At 39.8% G+C, this 17,533-nt stretch overlaps 1 protein-coding gene across 3 annotated transcripts in view; it reads left to right on the top strand.

Moving 5' to 3' along the window:
* The first annotated feature begins 10,490 nt into the window (after nucleotides 1-10,490).
* Nucleotides 10,491-17,533, top strand: part of LOC126209779 (tubulin-specific chaperone cofactor E-like protein) — an 81,307-nt gene continuing 74,264 nt past the window's right edge. Inside the window, exons 1-3 of one of the 3 annotated variants that reach the window (XM_049938909.1) lie at nucleotides 10,491-10,599; nucleotides 11,217-11,469; nucleotides 17,291-17,472. In XM_049938909.1, coding sequence (XP_049794866.1) covers nucleotides 11,227-11,469; nucleotides 17,291-17,472 — 425 coding nt within the window. In that variant the 5' untranslated portion in view covers nucleotides 10,491-10,599; nucleotides 11,217-11,226. Of the gene's footprint in view, nucleotides 10,600-11,002; nucleotides 11,470-17,290; nucleotides 17,473-17,533 lie in introns of those variants that run through there. The other 2 variants (XM_049938910.1, XM_049938911.1) reach the window with 2 other exon arrangements.

The raw sequence follows: 17,533 nt of genomic DNA, 5'->3' as shown, positions 1-17,533 counted from the left end.
ACTCTGTTCCTTTAGTTCTTCTAGTTCTTGAAATTTCTTCTTATTCCACTCTCTTTTCTTTCTCTTGCACAGTCTGTTAGCTATTGTCCTTAATTCTCTATATTGTTCCACATTATTTCTGGTTTCTCTCTGTAGCACTTTTGTTCTTGCCCTGTTCTTTTCCTCTATTGCTGACCTGCAATCTTCATCAAACCACTCCTGAGTTCTTCTGTTCGGAAGGCACCTATGCCCGGCTTAATAGGCAGCATAGAGCCTTCATTTACTTTCATGACCCAGCATTCGTCTGTGGTACTGACTTTCGCCTATTCTTTATGACGAAGGGAGGAAATAATCAGTTGAGGGTATAGATTAATTGATATTTATTCTATACCGATGGCATTTCAACAACTAGCCGTGTATCTGTTAGGATATACATAGTCACAACTGGTCTCTCTAATTAACACGATTCACTTTCGCCACGTAATGATGGAAAAGGAGAGGGGAGCGCAGACCTGGCTTCAATGGAATTTTATGCAGGCGCACAATTATACCTAAACCACGCTTATTACATTTAATTGCTATAGGTCACACAGAACAAGTTCAGCAAAGACACTACAAGCGAACTCGTCAGGGCGGAAGAGTATCTGACTAAATATTTCAATTTTCATTAAAAACGTAAGCTGGAGAGGGGGTAACAAGTGGTGCACTTGACTATGACTGCCTATTTTTGTTTAACGTTGCGTTGAGAAACAACACGACGTTACTGAGCTGGGGGGGGGGGGGGGGGGGGGGGAACATTTACTATCATATGGCAGGAAAATTTTGCTAGTCTTTTCCACCAATGGGCATTGAGCCGTGCGTGGCTCGTGTTCCCGCCATCATGTATTTTACACCCTGTTTTTAACGTACTTCCACCTCACTACGTTAATTCAAATTACTACTGTCACTGAGTTGCTGCTTTGCCTGAGCGGCGTTAGCAGCGCGTATCGATATTTCCACTCTCGTAGATCATACTTCCTGATCGTTGTCTCTCGTAAGGAGTTCACGTCGCGAGTTCGGGCTGCCAGTCAGTTGGAACGCATCTGGAGCGCAGTCCGGACCTGCCAGTCGGGGAGTTGCAGTGCGGCACTAGTGCAGTCGGGTTGGAACAGTGAGGAATGCGTCGACATGGCTCCCCCGACCATTGCCACCATGCCTCACTTGAGCCGGGTCACGGTCTTGCTGGATCGTCGGTCGGCCGGTCGTCCTAGTGGACGACGCGTTTTGGCTCAGCGATCGTTCATGAGTCGGCTGTGCGTGTGCGTGTGTGCGCATCGACTCCCTATTTATCTTCGTGCGTGCTTAGTTACTGCCTGGTATCGTTCAAGTCTTCGTGCAAGTGTTTGTCAGGTTGTGGGTGTAGTTGGCGTTATTTCCTTGACAAGCTATCTTAAATGTTGTCGGCGTACTGCCCCTGAGAGGTCGGTCGTATCTGTATCTACATACATACTCCGCAAGCCACCTGACGGTGTGTGGCGGAGGGTACCTTGAGTTACTCTATCTGTTCTCCCTTCTATTCCAGTTTCGTATTGTTCGTGGAAAGAAACATTGTCGGTATGCCTCTGTGTGGGCTCTAATCTCTCTGATTTTATCCTCATGATCTCTTCGCGAGATATACGTAAGAGGGAGCAATATACTGCTTGATTCCTCGGTGAAGGTATGTTCTCGAAACTTCAACAAAAGCCCGTACCGAGCTACTGAGCGTCTCTCTTGCAGAGTCTTCCACTGGAATTTATCTATCATCTCCGTGCCGCTTTCCCGATTCATCGGGCGACGTGTAACTGGTTCTCTTGTGGGACTTGGGTCGGTCCTTTCCTGGTGCAGGGATGTCGTTTAGCCAGTGGGCGTGTTTCCTCTGCACGGTTGGGTCCGAGCCAGTATTTCCGCCGTCGTGTGTCTGGAAGTGAGTCGGAGGCGCGCCAGCAGTGAAGTCGCGACGGAGTAGCAGTCACGGACGGATCGGCAGGCAGTCGGTCGGTTGGATAGGACCAGAGAGGATATCCCCGTGTGGGGCAGTCGGTTGGGTCCGCTGCCGGTCCCTGTGCAGTGTCTGAGCGTGTGTGGAGGTGCCGATCGCTACGAGTTGTAAGGCATTCTCGCAGTGTTCAGTTGTTGTTGTTGTTGTTGTTGTTGTTGTTGTGGTCTTCAGTCCTGAGACTGGTTTGATGCAGCTCTCCATGCTACTCTATCCTGTGCAAGCTTCTTCACCTCCCAGTACCTACTGCAACCTACATCCTTCTGAATCTGCTTAGTGTATTCATCTCTTGGTCTCCCTCTGCGATTTTTTACCCTCCACGCAGCCCTCCAATACTAACTTGGTGATCCCTTGATGCCTCAGAACATGTCCTGCAAACCGATCCCTTCTACTGGTCAAGTTGTGCCACAAATTTCTCTTCTCCCCAATCCTATTCAATACCACCTCATTAGTTATGTGATCTACCCATCTAATCTTCAGCATTCTTCTGTACCACCACATTTCGAAAGCTTCTATTCTCTTCTTGTCCAAACTATTTATCGTCCATGTTTCACTTCCATACATGGCTACACTCCATACAAATAGTTTCAGAAACGACTTCCTGACATTTAAATCTATACTCGATGTTAACAAATTTCTCTTCTTCAGAAACGCTTTTCTTGCCATTGCCAGTCTACATTTTATATCCTCTCCTTCGACCATCATCAGTTATTTTGCTCCCCAAATAGCAAAACTCCTTTACTACTTTAAGTGTCTCATTTCCTAATCTAATTCCCTCAGCATCACCCGACTTAATTCGACTACATTCCATTATTCTCGTTTTACTTTTGTTGATGTTCATCTCATATCGTCGCTAGGCAATGAAAACCTCGTAACTCAAATTGGTCAAATTTTACAGGAGAAACAAAAAACTAATTATAGAAATCACATGAGGACCTGATTAGTTAAATGTAGTGGTTTCTGCTATACCATATGGATCCGGTCATTGGTACATAAGACTTTATTATGCACTTAAAATTGTCTGCTGGTTTTTGGAGTTACGAGGTTTTCACAGTTATTTTTTTGGTAGTGATGGAGATAAGAGGCATGTAACGAGTGCACGGTTAAGAATTGAAATGACCTTGTTTTAAAAAAACTTACTTAAATTTTACATTATTTGTGTATTATGAAACGCCTGTAACGATACATTGTTACAGATATAAAGTGAAATGAATAATTTCACTTTGATCAAAATATTGGAATCTGGATGTTAATAAATTGCAGTGTTTAAAAAACATAGAAACAATGTTGTTAGCTTTAATTAACCTTTTCTTACTGTAAACATTTGTGCAGTTTATTAACATTTATTATTGTTACTATTGCTGCTACACTGACAGTCATAGGTGGCTGTAAACAAGTTTAATTTCGGCTGCATTTTTTTATGCACGGACATGTTCTCTCATTACAAATGTGAGGCAGTGTGTCATAAAATGAATGCACGTCCTTAGGAAGGACCAGCTTTAGTTGTTGCAAATGCGTAAACTTTTCTGCGCTGATCTTTAGTGGTGAACTGTAGAGAGGGGGCACTGTAAATGAGCTGGGTAAGTTTGACATCCTTCTTGGAAGTAGTTCCCATGTATCGCTGAATTTCAATTTATATTCCATTTTTCCGGAGGGATCATACTTGAGACACCTTATATCAGTCACTGTTGGATCCCCAATTTTGGATCCTGGCCGAATAGACGAATACAATGAGAATTATCATAGGACTTGAAAACCGTGTGGTCCAAATAATTGACAACATAAGGTCTAGGACTGTCTTGCGGTAGCACAAACTTCTACATAGCCAGCAGGAGTATAAATGTGTCTGTTTTTTAACTTCCTTTCTATGGTGGAGTGCATAGAATCACACTCCATTTGAGTGTGACCTTTCTCCAGAAATTTTTGCACTTTTGTAATGCCTTTCTGATTGGCGAGATAAGCCAGTGCATTACTCATGACTGAGTTTCGATTCTGGTACGTGCATCCGTCGCTATAGAAAATAGCTTCTGAATCATTTTGGACGTACGTTTCTATAAAATGCACGAGTATACTGGCAAATTCCGAAGCTATTAGTCCACCTTCACTCTCGTGCCAAAGGTAACTGTTGTGGCGTAACAAGATAGCCACGCCACTCGAAAGTAGCCGAAAGGCACGCGTTAACTCACGCAGGCTAGTAGATAGGTCTGAAACAGGATACGTAATGAATGCTATAAAGAAAAGTACGTAGCTCCTGGAATACTTAACTTTAATCCATCCTTGTGGTACATCGCTCTTGACGATACAAGTGAGACTCTTTAGATACAAGCTATGTAACGCTAATGGCGCCTTGCTACGTCGTAGCCATTGACTTAGCTGAGGGCTATTCTAACTATCTGCTCTGCAAATGAGCGAGGCTTCGTCAGTGTGCATCGCTAGCTACGTCGTCCGTACAACTGGGGCGAGTGCTGGTCCGTCTCTCGAGACAGTGGCGACACGCGGGTCCGACATGTACTAATGGACCGCGGCCGATTTAAAGCTACCACTTAGCAAATGTGGTGTCTGGCGGTGACACCACAGTAACAATAACCATCGTTACTTTTTAAATCATAGATGGTAAAGTTGTGGACCTTCAGTTTGCTTTTATAGTACAGTGCAGATGCTTTTAGTCTGGGAGAAAGGAGAAGTGCTTGAAGGTCCATTGTAAACACTCTAGCTGATCCTAATTTATCACTGTTTTTCGCTTCCCTTGCCTCAGTTTTTCGGGCCGTATGCAAAGAGTATTCATTGTCTGAGAGATTGCCTGTCTGGTGAGAACAACAAAGATCGCACTGGTCCTTTTTAGGCGAAAATAAGTTAAGATTATTTTCATCGAATACCTCGCAGAACTGTTTGTAAGCAGCTGGGATTTGTCCTCTTTTCTTGCAAAATTGTATATATTCCCTATGTAGTTCTGATTTACTCTGCCAGTTAGGTTCCAGGTAGAGTTTTGTGGAAGAACGACGGCAGTAATGCGATTCCAGTTTCGGCAACTCTGCAAAAAATTCTGATGCTGATTGTCGTCCACCTGAAACTTTCGATGGTCTCTCCTGCATTTGAGGCCCTTCTGCAAGCGTTCTTCCTGATGCACTAGATGCCCATGTTCTGACACTCCATTCGCCCAAGCACAAAGTATTCAGAAACATAGTCTTGCAGACAGTTTTTCTCTGTCCTTCTACTACAAAATTGTAATATAGTGTGTTAGAACGGTGAGATTTATTAGATTCTGAATTATTTCTGCGTCTTTTAACTGGAACGTAGTAGACATGGCTTCTAACAAAAATTTGTCTTTCACCCCAAGACATATCCTGCCAGAAATGATTAAATATTCGCTGTCTCTGCTCTTCTGTAATATCCTTGCAATTCCTGTTCCGATTTAAGGAAGAATGTTTACAAGTACATCGTGGTTTCATTTCCCTCCTGCTCCTGCTCATTGTTGGTCTCTTTTTGCCAAACTCATCTTTTTGCATTCCTAAATAATCCTGTCCCCTCATACGTTTTTCTTTCTGCAAACTTTGAAGTGATTGATTGCTTTTCCTTTTACGGCGCTGCTTAGTACTCTTCACTCCCACATCAACTTCGTCATCGTCGTCTTCCTTGCTCTTGTTACTGCTATGGTCATTTTCGTTTTTATCTGGATCGTACGCATCACTACTGCCACTGGAGATATCCTCGCTGCTGTGTTCGAAAAGACTTTCAAACTCAGAAGTGGAATTCGCCTCTGTATTGGCTTCTTTTTCCGCATTATCTGTAGTGTAAACCATAATGTCATCAATAACATTTAAATAATTTAATCACCCCAACTTCCAAACAAGGATCTTACTTCCAGTTACAACAATATAAACTACGGTTTACCTTCATTTTGTAGGTCTACCCTTTCTTTTGGTGTAGGACAAGGAGGAACCTGACAAGAATCTTCTTCCGGTGATTTTATACGATATGATCCGTCGGCTTGTTTCACAAGGTGAAGAGTGAATTTACTCTTTTTACCCATAGCTGAAAACAAAGTAGTTACTGTAGAATGTATAGGATTCTGTTCAGTTCTAAAATTAGAACCTCCTATGTACCGAGCGCATCCTGCTTTACGCGCGATGAAAAACTCGTAAGTCAACATTGTATTTAACGAGGTCATTATTAATTCTGTATATTAAAATACAATACATAAATACCTAGAAATACTAACACGTACCTGTAGCAATAAAGCAGTGTTGGGTCTGTCAGTCAAAAACGTTACTATCACGTCAAAAAAGTTTAAATCTCGGAGTATGTGTTCGCCCTGCACACTAACAATGGCAATTATCGGAGATACGAGGTTTACAGCACAAACTACATATCGCTGGAGATGTGAGGTTTTCATTATTGCCGCTAGATGGCAACACCGTTCAACCCTAAGATGGAAGGTTTCAACAGCCTATGTGGCATAATTTTCTACATTTGGTAATGCAGTTACGTGGATTTCATTGTCAGATGGAGTTACGAGGTTTTCATTGCCTAGCGACGATATCCTCCTTTAAAGACACTATCCATTTCGTTCAACTTCTCTTCCAAGTCCTTTGCTGTCTCTGACAGAATTACAATGTCATCGGCGAACCTCAAAGTTTTTATTTCTTCTCCATGGATTTGAATACCTACTCCGAATTTTTCTTTTGTTTCCTTCACTGCTTGCTCAATATACAGATTTAATAGCATCGGGGAGAGGCTACAACCCTGTCTCACTCCCTTCCCAACCACTGCTTCCCTTTCATGCCCCTCGACTCTTACAACTGCCATCTGGTTTCTGTACAAATTGTAAATAGCCTTTCGCTCCCTGTATTTTACCCCTGCCACCTTCAGAATTTGAAAGAGAGTATTCCAGTCAACATTGTCAAAAGCTTTCTCTAAGCCTACAAATGCTAGAAACGTAGGTTTGCCTTTCCTTAATCTTTCTTCTAAGATAAGTCGTAGGGTCAGTATTGCCTCACGTGTTTCAACATTTCTACGGAATCCAAACTGATCTTCCCCGAGGTCGGCTTCTACTAGTTTTTCCATTCGTCTGTAAAGAATACGCGTTAGTATTTTGCAGCCGTGACTTATTAAACTGATTGTTCGGTAATTTTCATCTCTGTCAACACCTGCTTTCTTTGGGATTGGAATTATTATATTCTTCTTGAAGTCTGAGGGTATTTCGCCTGTTTCATACATCTTGCTCACCAGATGGTAGAGTATAGTCAGGACTGGCTCTCCCAAGGCTGTCAGTAGTTCTAATGGAGTAAACGTTTGTAATTTTTATTAACATGCTACCTGATCACTGGTAATTATTTTCGTAGAAAAAGAACAACCGCCTTCACTCATTCGTGGTTATATTTCAATTTACAATGCATTTCAAGCCTGTGAGCTGATCTTAAAGTGTTTAGAGCTTTAAAACTGATTTAGACTGTCAGTGCATCCGAAGATAAGTCCCCAGGACTCGAAGTGCATCATGTGTTAAATTAAAATCACGATTTTGAATGAATTATCTTACGAAAGTAAGTCACGGAATAAACACTGACAACAATGGATAAAATTAAGTTATAGCAATTATTGCTGTATAAATATGGACCTAAAGTTGTATCTGTGTTTAACAATGTGTAATGTACCGGTAACAAATGACACACTCTGCTACCGAATGATACTCTGCACATCGATCCACGGAGTGCGTATTGAATAAAAAGAAATAAAAAAACTGCTAAAAGAAATAAACAGAGAAACAATTTCACGGATTTTTTGACCGGTCACAGCAGTTGAAAATGTCTTCTGCTTATCTTAAATTTCATCTTAAAACATTGCTCTAAAAGACTGGTTTGCACGACTTATTTTTTAAAATTTTCCCCATCTAAATCAACTAAGGGCATCCTAAGAAGCCATGACAGCAATTTACTCTGACGTTTCAAATCAATTTAATGTTTCTGCCTAAAGAAATTACTTTTTTCTTTTTTCGTGCTGAAGGCATCTTAAGACAGACCGCCAAAAGATTTCTTTTAAAAAGCCGTTATTTACCCCTTCCTCCCCCGCCACGGAGCGGGCTATCAGCGGCCATGTTTCCACTTTTTTAGCTTTTGATTAAAAACAACACATAAAAACAATTACAAGATTAAAAATGTTTCTCAGGTTAGGGACTTCGATGCACATGGGACTCGAGAAAGTGATATACGAGAATGGATGTGATGAATATAGGGTCAAGAGGTGGTGGGCTAAGAGTGCAGTTAGTGGGAAAAGGGTGGTTTGGAAAGGAGGAGGTAGAGTAGGCTATAGCTAATTGGATGAGTAGATCTCACGAAAAATTTCTTGGTCTCGGAGTTCGTTGAAGGAAGAGTTTAATGCCGTTGATGGTAAGATGCAACGTTAGCCAAGTTGAATGACAGAGGAGGGAATGGGCCATAGTTTTATAAAAGATTTCATCATAGCGTTCACATTAAGTAACTTTGCAACTCTACCTATTCGATAATGAGTATTTCTGGAAATAGAGCCCATTTTTGTCTCTTACGGCGTTCATTTGCTTTGCTGTTTTTTATACGGTACCGTAGTTATTTATTTCTTCTTAGACCTAGATGTGCCATACGGACTGCAACAAAAGGACATTTCTGTTCACAGAAACAGATCGGTACATTCATTAGTTTCCAGCCTTTTCACTTATTTTTGTACGTACAATAGATTGTGCCCGCGTGAAAAAAAAATTCTAAGATTGTAATCGTACGTGGTATGGGGATAGTACGTAGGGTGGGAGTCGTTTTACCTATTAAATCTTCACTGAATACAGCTACTTTTCCATGTGCGGTTTTGGAATAGGAAATTTTTGGCTTCGTCCCTTCAAAGTTTGAAACCAACAAAACGGATCGTCATTTTTTTCTTCTGTGATCGAATTTCCACATGTAATTTTTCGTTGCGCTTGTTCAATGATCTCGCTTATTACCTCCTCCTACTCCTATTGTTTATTCCAAGCAAACAAACAGTTTCGAGGTGTAAGTGATTCTTTTTGTACTTAGAAGTGTCATAGTTCGCTCGCACAGGGTGAATGAAGCGCTAAAATGATATTCCATTCACAAATAATTTATACAATGGTTCCAAATCATTAAGACCTAATCGCATACGTACGTATACCAGTCAGTTTTAACGACAGTCTGCCTGTGTCGATTAAAAAAAAATAAAACTGCGTTTTGTAGACAATTTGAAACATAGACTACTTTAATATGAAATTAAAAATTTGTATTTTAGAGTACCTCTCCATTCTCTGCCTTCAATAAATAACCAAAGAATTTCAGTTCTACTCGTTACAGTTATCGAGAAGTTATTGTGTGTCTCTCTCAACATCACACTCGGGGGTTGTGCAGGTTCCTGCTGGTAAAAGATGTAAAAGTACCTCACTTGACGAAATTAATAAGTTACCGTTGGTATAAAAGCATAAGGAAACTGAATACCATCGCCGGTTCGTAAGAATTTTTGCAAGGGGCTGTACTTGAAGGAAAACAAAATCTACCTTTCAAAATAAAAACCGTACCTCCACACAAATGCTACGTAACATAAAAACACACTTCCTATTAATAAAATATGTACGTCCTTGCAACCTTCCTTCTTTTTAAGAAATGGTGACCGCTCTTAATTTGGGCGCCCATGTATGTAGGACAACTCTATTTCTGTTCTGCAAGGCGCAACATTTGCTTATAGCTGACCTATATTGCCAAGCAACCATCTCTGAATTCTGGGTGCCAGCCACCCGAAATACAATACATGGTCAGAAGTAGTTTACGAACCACTAACGAGCGAAGTTGAACGTGTCATACATGTAAATTTTTTCATTATTCGCTGAAATGTGTTAGTGCATATAACATTCGAATCTTATTCCATCGCCCTTACGGCCACTAACCTCCAGAACTTTCTCGCTACAGCCCGCAAAATGGATCCACAAGTGGCTTATTACCGACGCACCAAAAATCGTTAGCAGCCACCCAATCGGAACGAGTTTAAGACATAATTAGAATAATTCTGAAAAGCTTGAGTTCTGACGAGAAATATACGATGGTCATCAATTGTTTTTATTTCTTTCGCGTCTAAAATACGTGAGCATGTATGTACATATACATGTATGCGAGTATTCTGTCAATAATACACCATCCCTTGCACAATGACTGGGATGCTAGACCTGTGTTACGCTTTCTTTGTCTGCTCTCTGCAGAGATCAGTGTAGCCAACATAACCGCTCTTGTCGTCGGAAACATTTCCTCACATTCTGAATTTAAAAAACTTGCGAAAAAGTGCACTTGTCAGTGATGATTAGCTATTACAAATGGAAGATACCGAATGTAATTTGAAACTAGTATCAAATGAAAGAGAAGATTGCAGTGACCTTAATGTTTAAGTTGCCATATGTTGGTTCTTGACTTGGCACAAAGCAAAACGTAAAAATCAGTAGACGACCTTGTGCAAGTGGCGAAACCTGTGCCAGTAGCGAGGAACTAACACAGCTGTTCGGACGTAAATAAACAAAGCTCAGCATATTTCTCTTATGTGGAACAGACAACTGTTTGTTTCTTCGCATTTCGGAAGGAAAATAAGATGTAAGTGTTATTGTGAAATGTGGATAACTACTCTCAATTTGATGCGATAACGAGGGAAGTGCTGTTGCTCAAAGTGAGTATATTTTCTCCAAGAAACATCAGGCTCTTTGTGTACTTCTTTGACAGAGCGATTAAATTATCTCAGAGAACACTATATTCGCGATGTGGTAACTGCAGAGGGTTCAAGTTTTCCGTACCGTTTAAGATTTGTGCTGCCTGCGCGTGTGGATAAAATTTGCTGTTGAATTGTCGAATAGGCTATAAAACAAAAGAAAACAAGTAATACTTAGACCTTTTGTTTTGGTTCCGTGTTCCGCCGCGTGGGTGGCGTTCTGTCTGTGACGCAGACGCTTGTCCAACACGTCGTAATCAGCTGGTAGCAGGCGAACAGCGCAGTGAAAGTGGCGGAGGGGCAAACAAAGAAGCGAGCGAGCGATACAGCGACAGTTGCGAAATGAACGCCAGGGACGGCGGAGCTGCGCCGAAATAGATCGCGGATCTAAACAGTAATACCGTGTACCTCTGAAAACGCTGACTGCAGGCCCTTTGCGTGTGTTTGTGTGTGTGTTCGCAGTGTTTAGTGCTCAGTTAGTGTAACCTGGCCATTCCTCTTACAGATCATATGAAATGCCATCGCTTCTAGAGGCCTTAGACAAAAAGTATGGGAAGGAGGAAGATGACACTTTGGACCTGGATGTACCCATAGCAATCTACGTTCCGAAGAAAGGGCCCAGAAGGTGTATCCCGTCCCTGTTGGTGCTAAACGACTGTGATATTGAATCAGCCGGAGATGAAGACCAGCTTGGACTCAAATGTCATGGTGTAGAGGAGTTAGACTTGGCTCAAAACAGGCTGTCCAGATGGAGAGAGGTAAGCTGTTATCTGTAATTCTTATCCCGCAGAAAAGTGAAAAACTCCGTGCTCTTTGCTATTCTGATTATTATTTTCGTTTAGTAATATATATGCCAAGGTGTGATGTGCCGTACATGACAGCTTTTTAATTTTGCCCTTTTTTGTGGTGTAAGATTTTGTGTAGCAACGTGTTTGAATCTGCCACATGAACAGTGTTATTTCTGTGCTTACTGAAGTGTTCCAAAGACACTCGAAAACATACTATCAAATTTTGCCAACAGCCTATTAATACATAATGATATTGTTATGGTACATGCCAGGAACTGTCTGCCTCGAATAAGAGAGACCTCCCTCCCATTTTGCATTTTTTGTAGTTAATGTACAATATATCTACACAATACACATCAAAATAGCATCTTTGTCAGAGACTATCCCATGTTGTGATATAGGTTTTCTCAATTTACCTTTGAGTTTTAGTAGGCCCTACTTAAAATATGATGGGGGAATGTAAATATTAGGCTACTATACAGGGTAATTTAGTACCACAACTATTAGATGTTCATATTCGTTGGCTACATTAGCTCACCACCAGATCATCACCTTCCAACATAATAAAGATCTCAGGCTACACTAAATGTTAGTCTGTTCCGCATGCAAGATTTCTTTGAAGGGTGCAGTATCAATCTGATCACTGTGTAGCCCAGATTATTGCAAACTTAAATGTATCCCTGAATGTGGGTGAAATGAAAGAACATTGTACACAAACTGAAAAGAATGAGATCGATTCATGATATATCATCTTCTCCATACATTTCAAGTTCTTGTTGTATTTATCATGAAATCCCAGCAATGAACCCAAATGGAAAAATAAATTAAGTGCTGGTTACCCATAAGATGCTTAGTTGATCTTATTAACAATATTTCTGGCATGCGATGACAGAACACTAACAATAGGGCCTATTTCCTTTGCATCTGTATTATATTTTGGAATGTTGGTTGTGGTGACACACTGATATGTACCATAGCCCAAAGTATAGCTTAGCTTGAAAGGTGACAATTTGATTTGTCAAAGCCAAGAAATGTGAGTGTCAAATTTTAGTTGTGGTCTAGTTAGGTTGATAGATTACAGTTTGGTTTTGAGTTTGTGAAGCAATATTGAAAATTTCTGTTAATACAACTATTGCATGTTGTTTCTATGTATGTTGGCATACTGAATTGTAAACACTGAGTTGGTAAAATGTACAGGTCTTTAGCAGCTTTTCTATGTGTATGAGGTTCTACATCTACATAAATACTCCTCAAGCCAATGTACGGTGGGTGCCAAAGGCTATCCTGTACCACTAAGTCATTTCCTTTCCTGTCCCCTGACAAATAGCGTAAGGGAAAAATGCCTGTATGCCCCCGTATGAGCCCTAATTTCTTGTCTTTTTATCTTCATGGTCCTTATGCACAATGTATGTTGGCAGCAGTAGAATCGTTCTGCAGTCAGCTTCAAATGCCAGTTCTCTAAATGTTTGCAATAGTGTTTCTCGAAAAGAACATCACCTTCCCTGAGTTCCTGAAGAGTCTCTGTAACACTCATGTTGTTTGAACCTATCCATAACAAATCTAGCAGTCCACCTATGAATTGCTTAACATCTCTTTCAATCTGACCAGGACTGAGTGAGGTGGTGCAGTGGTTAGCACACTGGACTCGCATTTTGGAGGACCGACGGTTCAAATCCTTATCTGGCCATCCTCTAGGTTTCCAATGATTTCCCTAAGTCGCTTAAGGAAAATGCCGGGATAGTTCCTTTGAAAGGGCACAGCTGACCTTGTTCCCTATTCCGATGGCACTGATGACCTCACTGTTTGGTCCCCTCCCCCAAATCAGCCAGCCAACCAACCAATCTGACCTGGTATGGTTCCCAAACACTCAAGCAGTACTCAAGAATGGGTCACACCAATGTACTGTGTGTGGTCTCCTTTACAGATGAACCACTCCTTCCTAAAATTCTCCCAGTAAACTGAATTGACTAGTCACCTTCCATACCACAGGTCTTCCATGCTCGTTACATTTCATATCGCTTTTCAGTGTTACACCCAGATATTTAAATGACTTGATGGTGTCAGGTAGGACACTAATAATACTGTATCTGAACCTTACAGGTTTGTTCTTCCTACTCATCCACATTAACTTAAATTTTTCCAATTAGAAATTTTTGTCTGAGCCATCTTGTATCTTCCTACAGTCACTCATCTTTGACACCTTACTGTACACTACAGCATGAGTGGAAAGAGTTTTATAGCTGAGTATTGCACTCCTTTCTGTTAGATTCACTGGAGGGAAGCACAGATCACTTTTCCTTATTGTATTTACCTGCAGTGTATTATTGACAACAAATTTCTCAATTACAGAAACAGTTGCTTCTAAAATGTACATATGTGTACTCACGCATAATTCTGATCAATTTCTTTGCCTAAGTGATAAGTTGCCACATATGTTTGCCGAGTTTACCTTGCAATTTTAACTTTGATGGCGAGATTGCATTAAATATGGCATGAATGTAAACCTTGGGCTATGCTGCAGGTCAATCTCTTATCACAACATTTATCCGACATTCAGTTTCATTGGCTTCTCCAGCTCAAAATCAAAGTTTCCCCTTCGAGACTTAACCTAGACCATGGGCTACTCTCCAGATCCATCTGTCACCACTGCCATGATCTCAGGAAGACATTGAGTGTAGGGGGGAGGGGCTGGGCATATCACACTGTAGCCATTAATGTCGAACATTCCACAGGGTCGATCATGGCTTATTTCCTGTTGCTGTTTTATGTGAATTTTTTGCATTCAAGAAATATTAGAGGGGCTGATAAATTTTCGGACTTGTAAAAACTTAAAACTATAAATTCTTGTTTGGTTTACCATGTAAAACTAATGGAGAATATTTCTTAATTTGTTATTTTAGTCCATAAAATGAAGCCAAGTGTGCAAAGTATGTTTTGAAAATGGGTACATATCTTTTAATATATCTTGCATCTAAAATCTTTAAAAAATCAACTAAGAGCAATACCACATAAATAAAAAATTTTCCTTCCTCCAGAAAAAAAAAAAATCATATTTGAAAGGGTTAAGTTGTTCATTTGACTATTTCTTCTACATAATAGATGACTTCTTGAATGTAATTTTATATATTTGTAATATATTTCTTCATAAATATGTTAGTAAATGGCATGCTCTAAATTATAGCACTGGGTGTAAACATAATTTATAAAGTATATTAATAATTGGGAAAAGTATTATTCTTTTGGCAATAACTGTTAATATGAACACTTACTTCCTATTCTTCTGGTATTAAGTGAACTCATTAATGACATATTAGACTGTGCTTCTGGAAAACTGACCTTGTCTAACAACACACCACATTTCAATATAAACATTAATATTGATAGCTTCTATTCAATGAAAGAAATATGCAAGGAAAACAGTACAAATAATGATGCACAGTCTCTAACATTATAAAAAAGAACAAAATTAACTAAACTATTACCAGCTCATTGAAAAATCAGAACTTGGAACCACAAGTAACTATTGCTGTGTGTAATAGCCCTAAATGATTTCAACAGCAAATGCCAGAAAGACATTCTTTCTCTTTAACTCAGCAGTAAATTCGTTAACGAACTCAAAAATGGCTTTCTGTTGAGCAACTCTTATAGACATCACATTGTGAACTCTCACACATGCTTTTGGTTGTGACATTAGTGAAATAAAAGTGGCTTCAAAAACTATGTTACACATTATTTCGGCAAGTCAAGTAACTTTTATTGGATTTTGGCAAGGAGCTAAATTGGAGTTCACTTCTAAGAGCTTCCTACTGTTGAGAAGTTTGGTAAAAGCTTGGAACTCATTCATAGGAATGAGTCACTCAATTATAGATTGTGCAATCATATTCATTTATCTTGGTATAGATTTTGGTTGTTTGAACAATGTTATGGGATTTTTCAAGTCTGTGATTTGAAACACAATTATACAGTGCAAATAATGATTGTGTGCTAAAATATAACTTCAAGTTAAGACTTACATTTTTTTTTTTTTTTTTTTTTTTTTTTTTTTTTTTTTTTTTTTTTTTGCAATTTTGGGACTGAACTGCAAATGTTTCGGTAAGCAGTGTTCAGTATTCTCAGAAATGTTGCTCTCTGGTAGCACTGTTTCTTGAGTGTGCCATATGGTGTGCTGGTTAGGTGGTAAATTAATTTCGGTTTGTACTATTCACTCAGAAATGTGTTAGTATTTTCATTTAACACAGAGTTACTGTGAAGTTAGTCATAGCTGTTGAGTCAATGTTCTGGGTTGTGAATCATTTACGTACAGAAAGCTCTGCGTGTGAGTGACACCTCATTAATTCTCAACTGATTTCTTGGTACTGATCAGAATATTGGAGTTCCACGGGAAAACTAGCACTTATCAGAACTCAACTGTGTGTATTTATCTATTTTATTATTCTCCTCTTGTGTGTTGTCTCTACGTTGAGTTAAAACCTTTGTCAAAGTTATGGAATTAAGCTTTGCAGTATTGGAGTAGTTTACTTTACATGTGCTAAGCAACTGTTTTTTCACGTGTTATGTTCCTTAGACCCTGTCACGAAAGGGAATCCCCAGGGATCTGTGACAAATGAAAATATACATTACCACAGAGAGGCAGCTGCAATAAAATTTCTTGTAGCATATGTTGATAACTAAAAATTAGAAGACCATTAAATTAAAAACAGAGCTACCAATTTCTTAGTGATAATGGAAGTGTGTTTATCTTCCAAATTGTTTCCTATAGTGCTAGTCTGAATTTAGTAATGCACTATGGATATAAGTGGTTTTGAAGACATAGCTAGCCAGGTGAGCTTTTAACTAATTTTATTTATTTGTTTTTATTTATTTCCCTAGACAGGCTGAGTTCGTATGAAGAGTATTTTGATATTGTGTGTTATGAGGGAAGAGTAAAAGCAAGTTTTGTTGGTAATAGCTACATTGGTATTGGTTGTTAAAATACAGAAGTACTGTCCTGGAATGTAGTCCCTACCACAGAAGCAGATAATAAGAACTCTGTTTTTTAGAACAAATTTCTTATATTTCCATGTATTAACAGTATTTTTATTTTTCCTCAGACTACTGGTTTCTGTCAGTGATGACTATCTTCAGGTCTATTTTTAAACATGTATCAATAGAATTGATCCATAGTAGTAGTGTCCAAAAATGCATTCAAAATCAGGTTAGCATTGTCACACATAATTAAAATGGAATAAACTAGGCCAAAATGCCAGCAAAATCATCTTGTGGACAGTGTTACTGTTCGTAACAATCTGAGGTACAGATGCACAAAAGTATGTGTACTTTATTAAAAGACTGAACTCATTGGCAAGTCATAGTACCAACAGAAAGCTAGAAGTCAGAATAAAGTTCATCCTCTTCTCACAGACATGATCCAAAGGTTCTGTTGAGTAACGTAACAGTTTTTATTGAGATTGGACAATAAGTATACTACATGGCACCACATCCTTAGTGAACCTTAAACAATGTGGACAATATACATTGAAAGTTGTTTTTGATGTTCTTGTGACCTGAGTCTTGTTTGCCTGCTTGAGTGAGGTTTCCTCACTTGCCAGTTAAGTCCTGCGTAGTCCACTTTTGGTCTTTCAGGATTATCAGGTGGCAAACAAGTTTCACTGAGAGAGGATGTTGTTTCACACAGCTGATCAGTCACCTGACTAAGAATCTGGCAGTTCTCATGTCAATATAATTCTAGCTGTTAGCCTCATTCCGAGGTGTCTGTCTCACTTGGTTACAGCCATTCTCATGCTGGTTTCAGATCTTCGGCATACTGCGCCAGATGCCACGCATCAGATTTGTCAACTTGAGTTTCAACGACCTCCGAGAGGACCTCATGTTCCTGGACAACAATAATTCTTTCCGCTTTCTTCGGAACCTGGTGCTGAACGGCACGCGGATTGACTGGAAGAGCGTCCGCAGCCTGCTGAAGATTCTTCCCAGGTAAGGTAGGCCACAACTTAGCCTAGTTTTGGGGATGCGTGGCATGCTGAGTTTCTGACAT

Source organism: Schistocerca nitens, chromosome 10 (genome assembly GCF_023898315.1).
Source record: "Schistocerca nitens isolate TAMUIC-IGC-003100 chromosome 10, iqSchNite1.1, whole genome shotgun sequence".
NCBI classification, from domain to species: domain Eukaryota; kingdom Metazoa; phylum Arthropoda; class Insecta; order Orthoptera; family Acrididae; genus Schistocerca; species Schistocerca nitens.
This window is presented reverse-complemented; position numbering and strand designations above follow the sequence as displayed.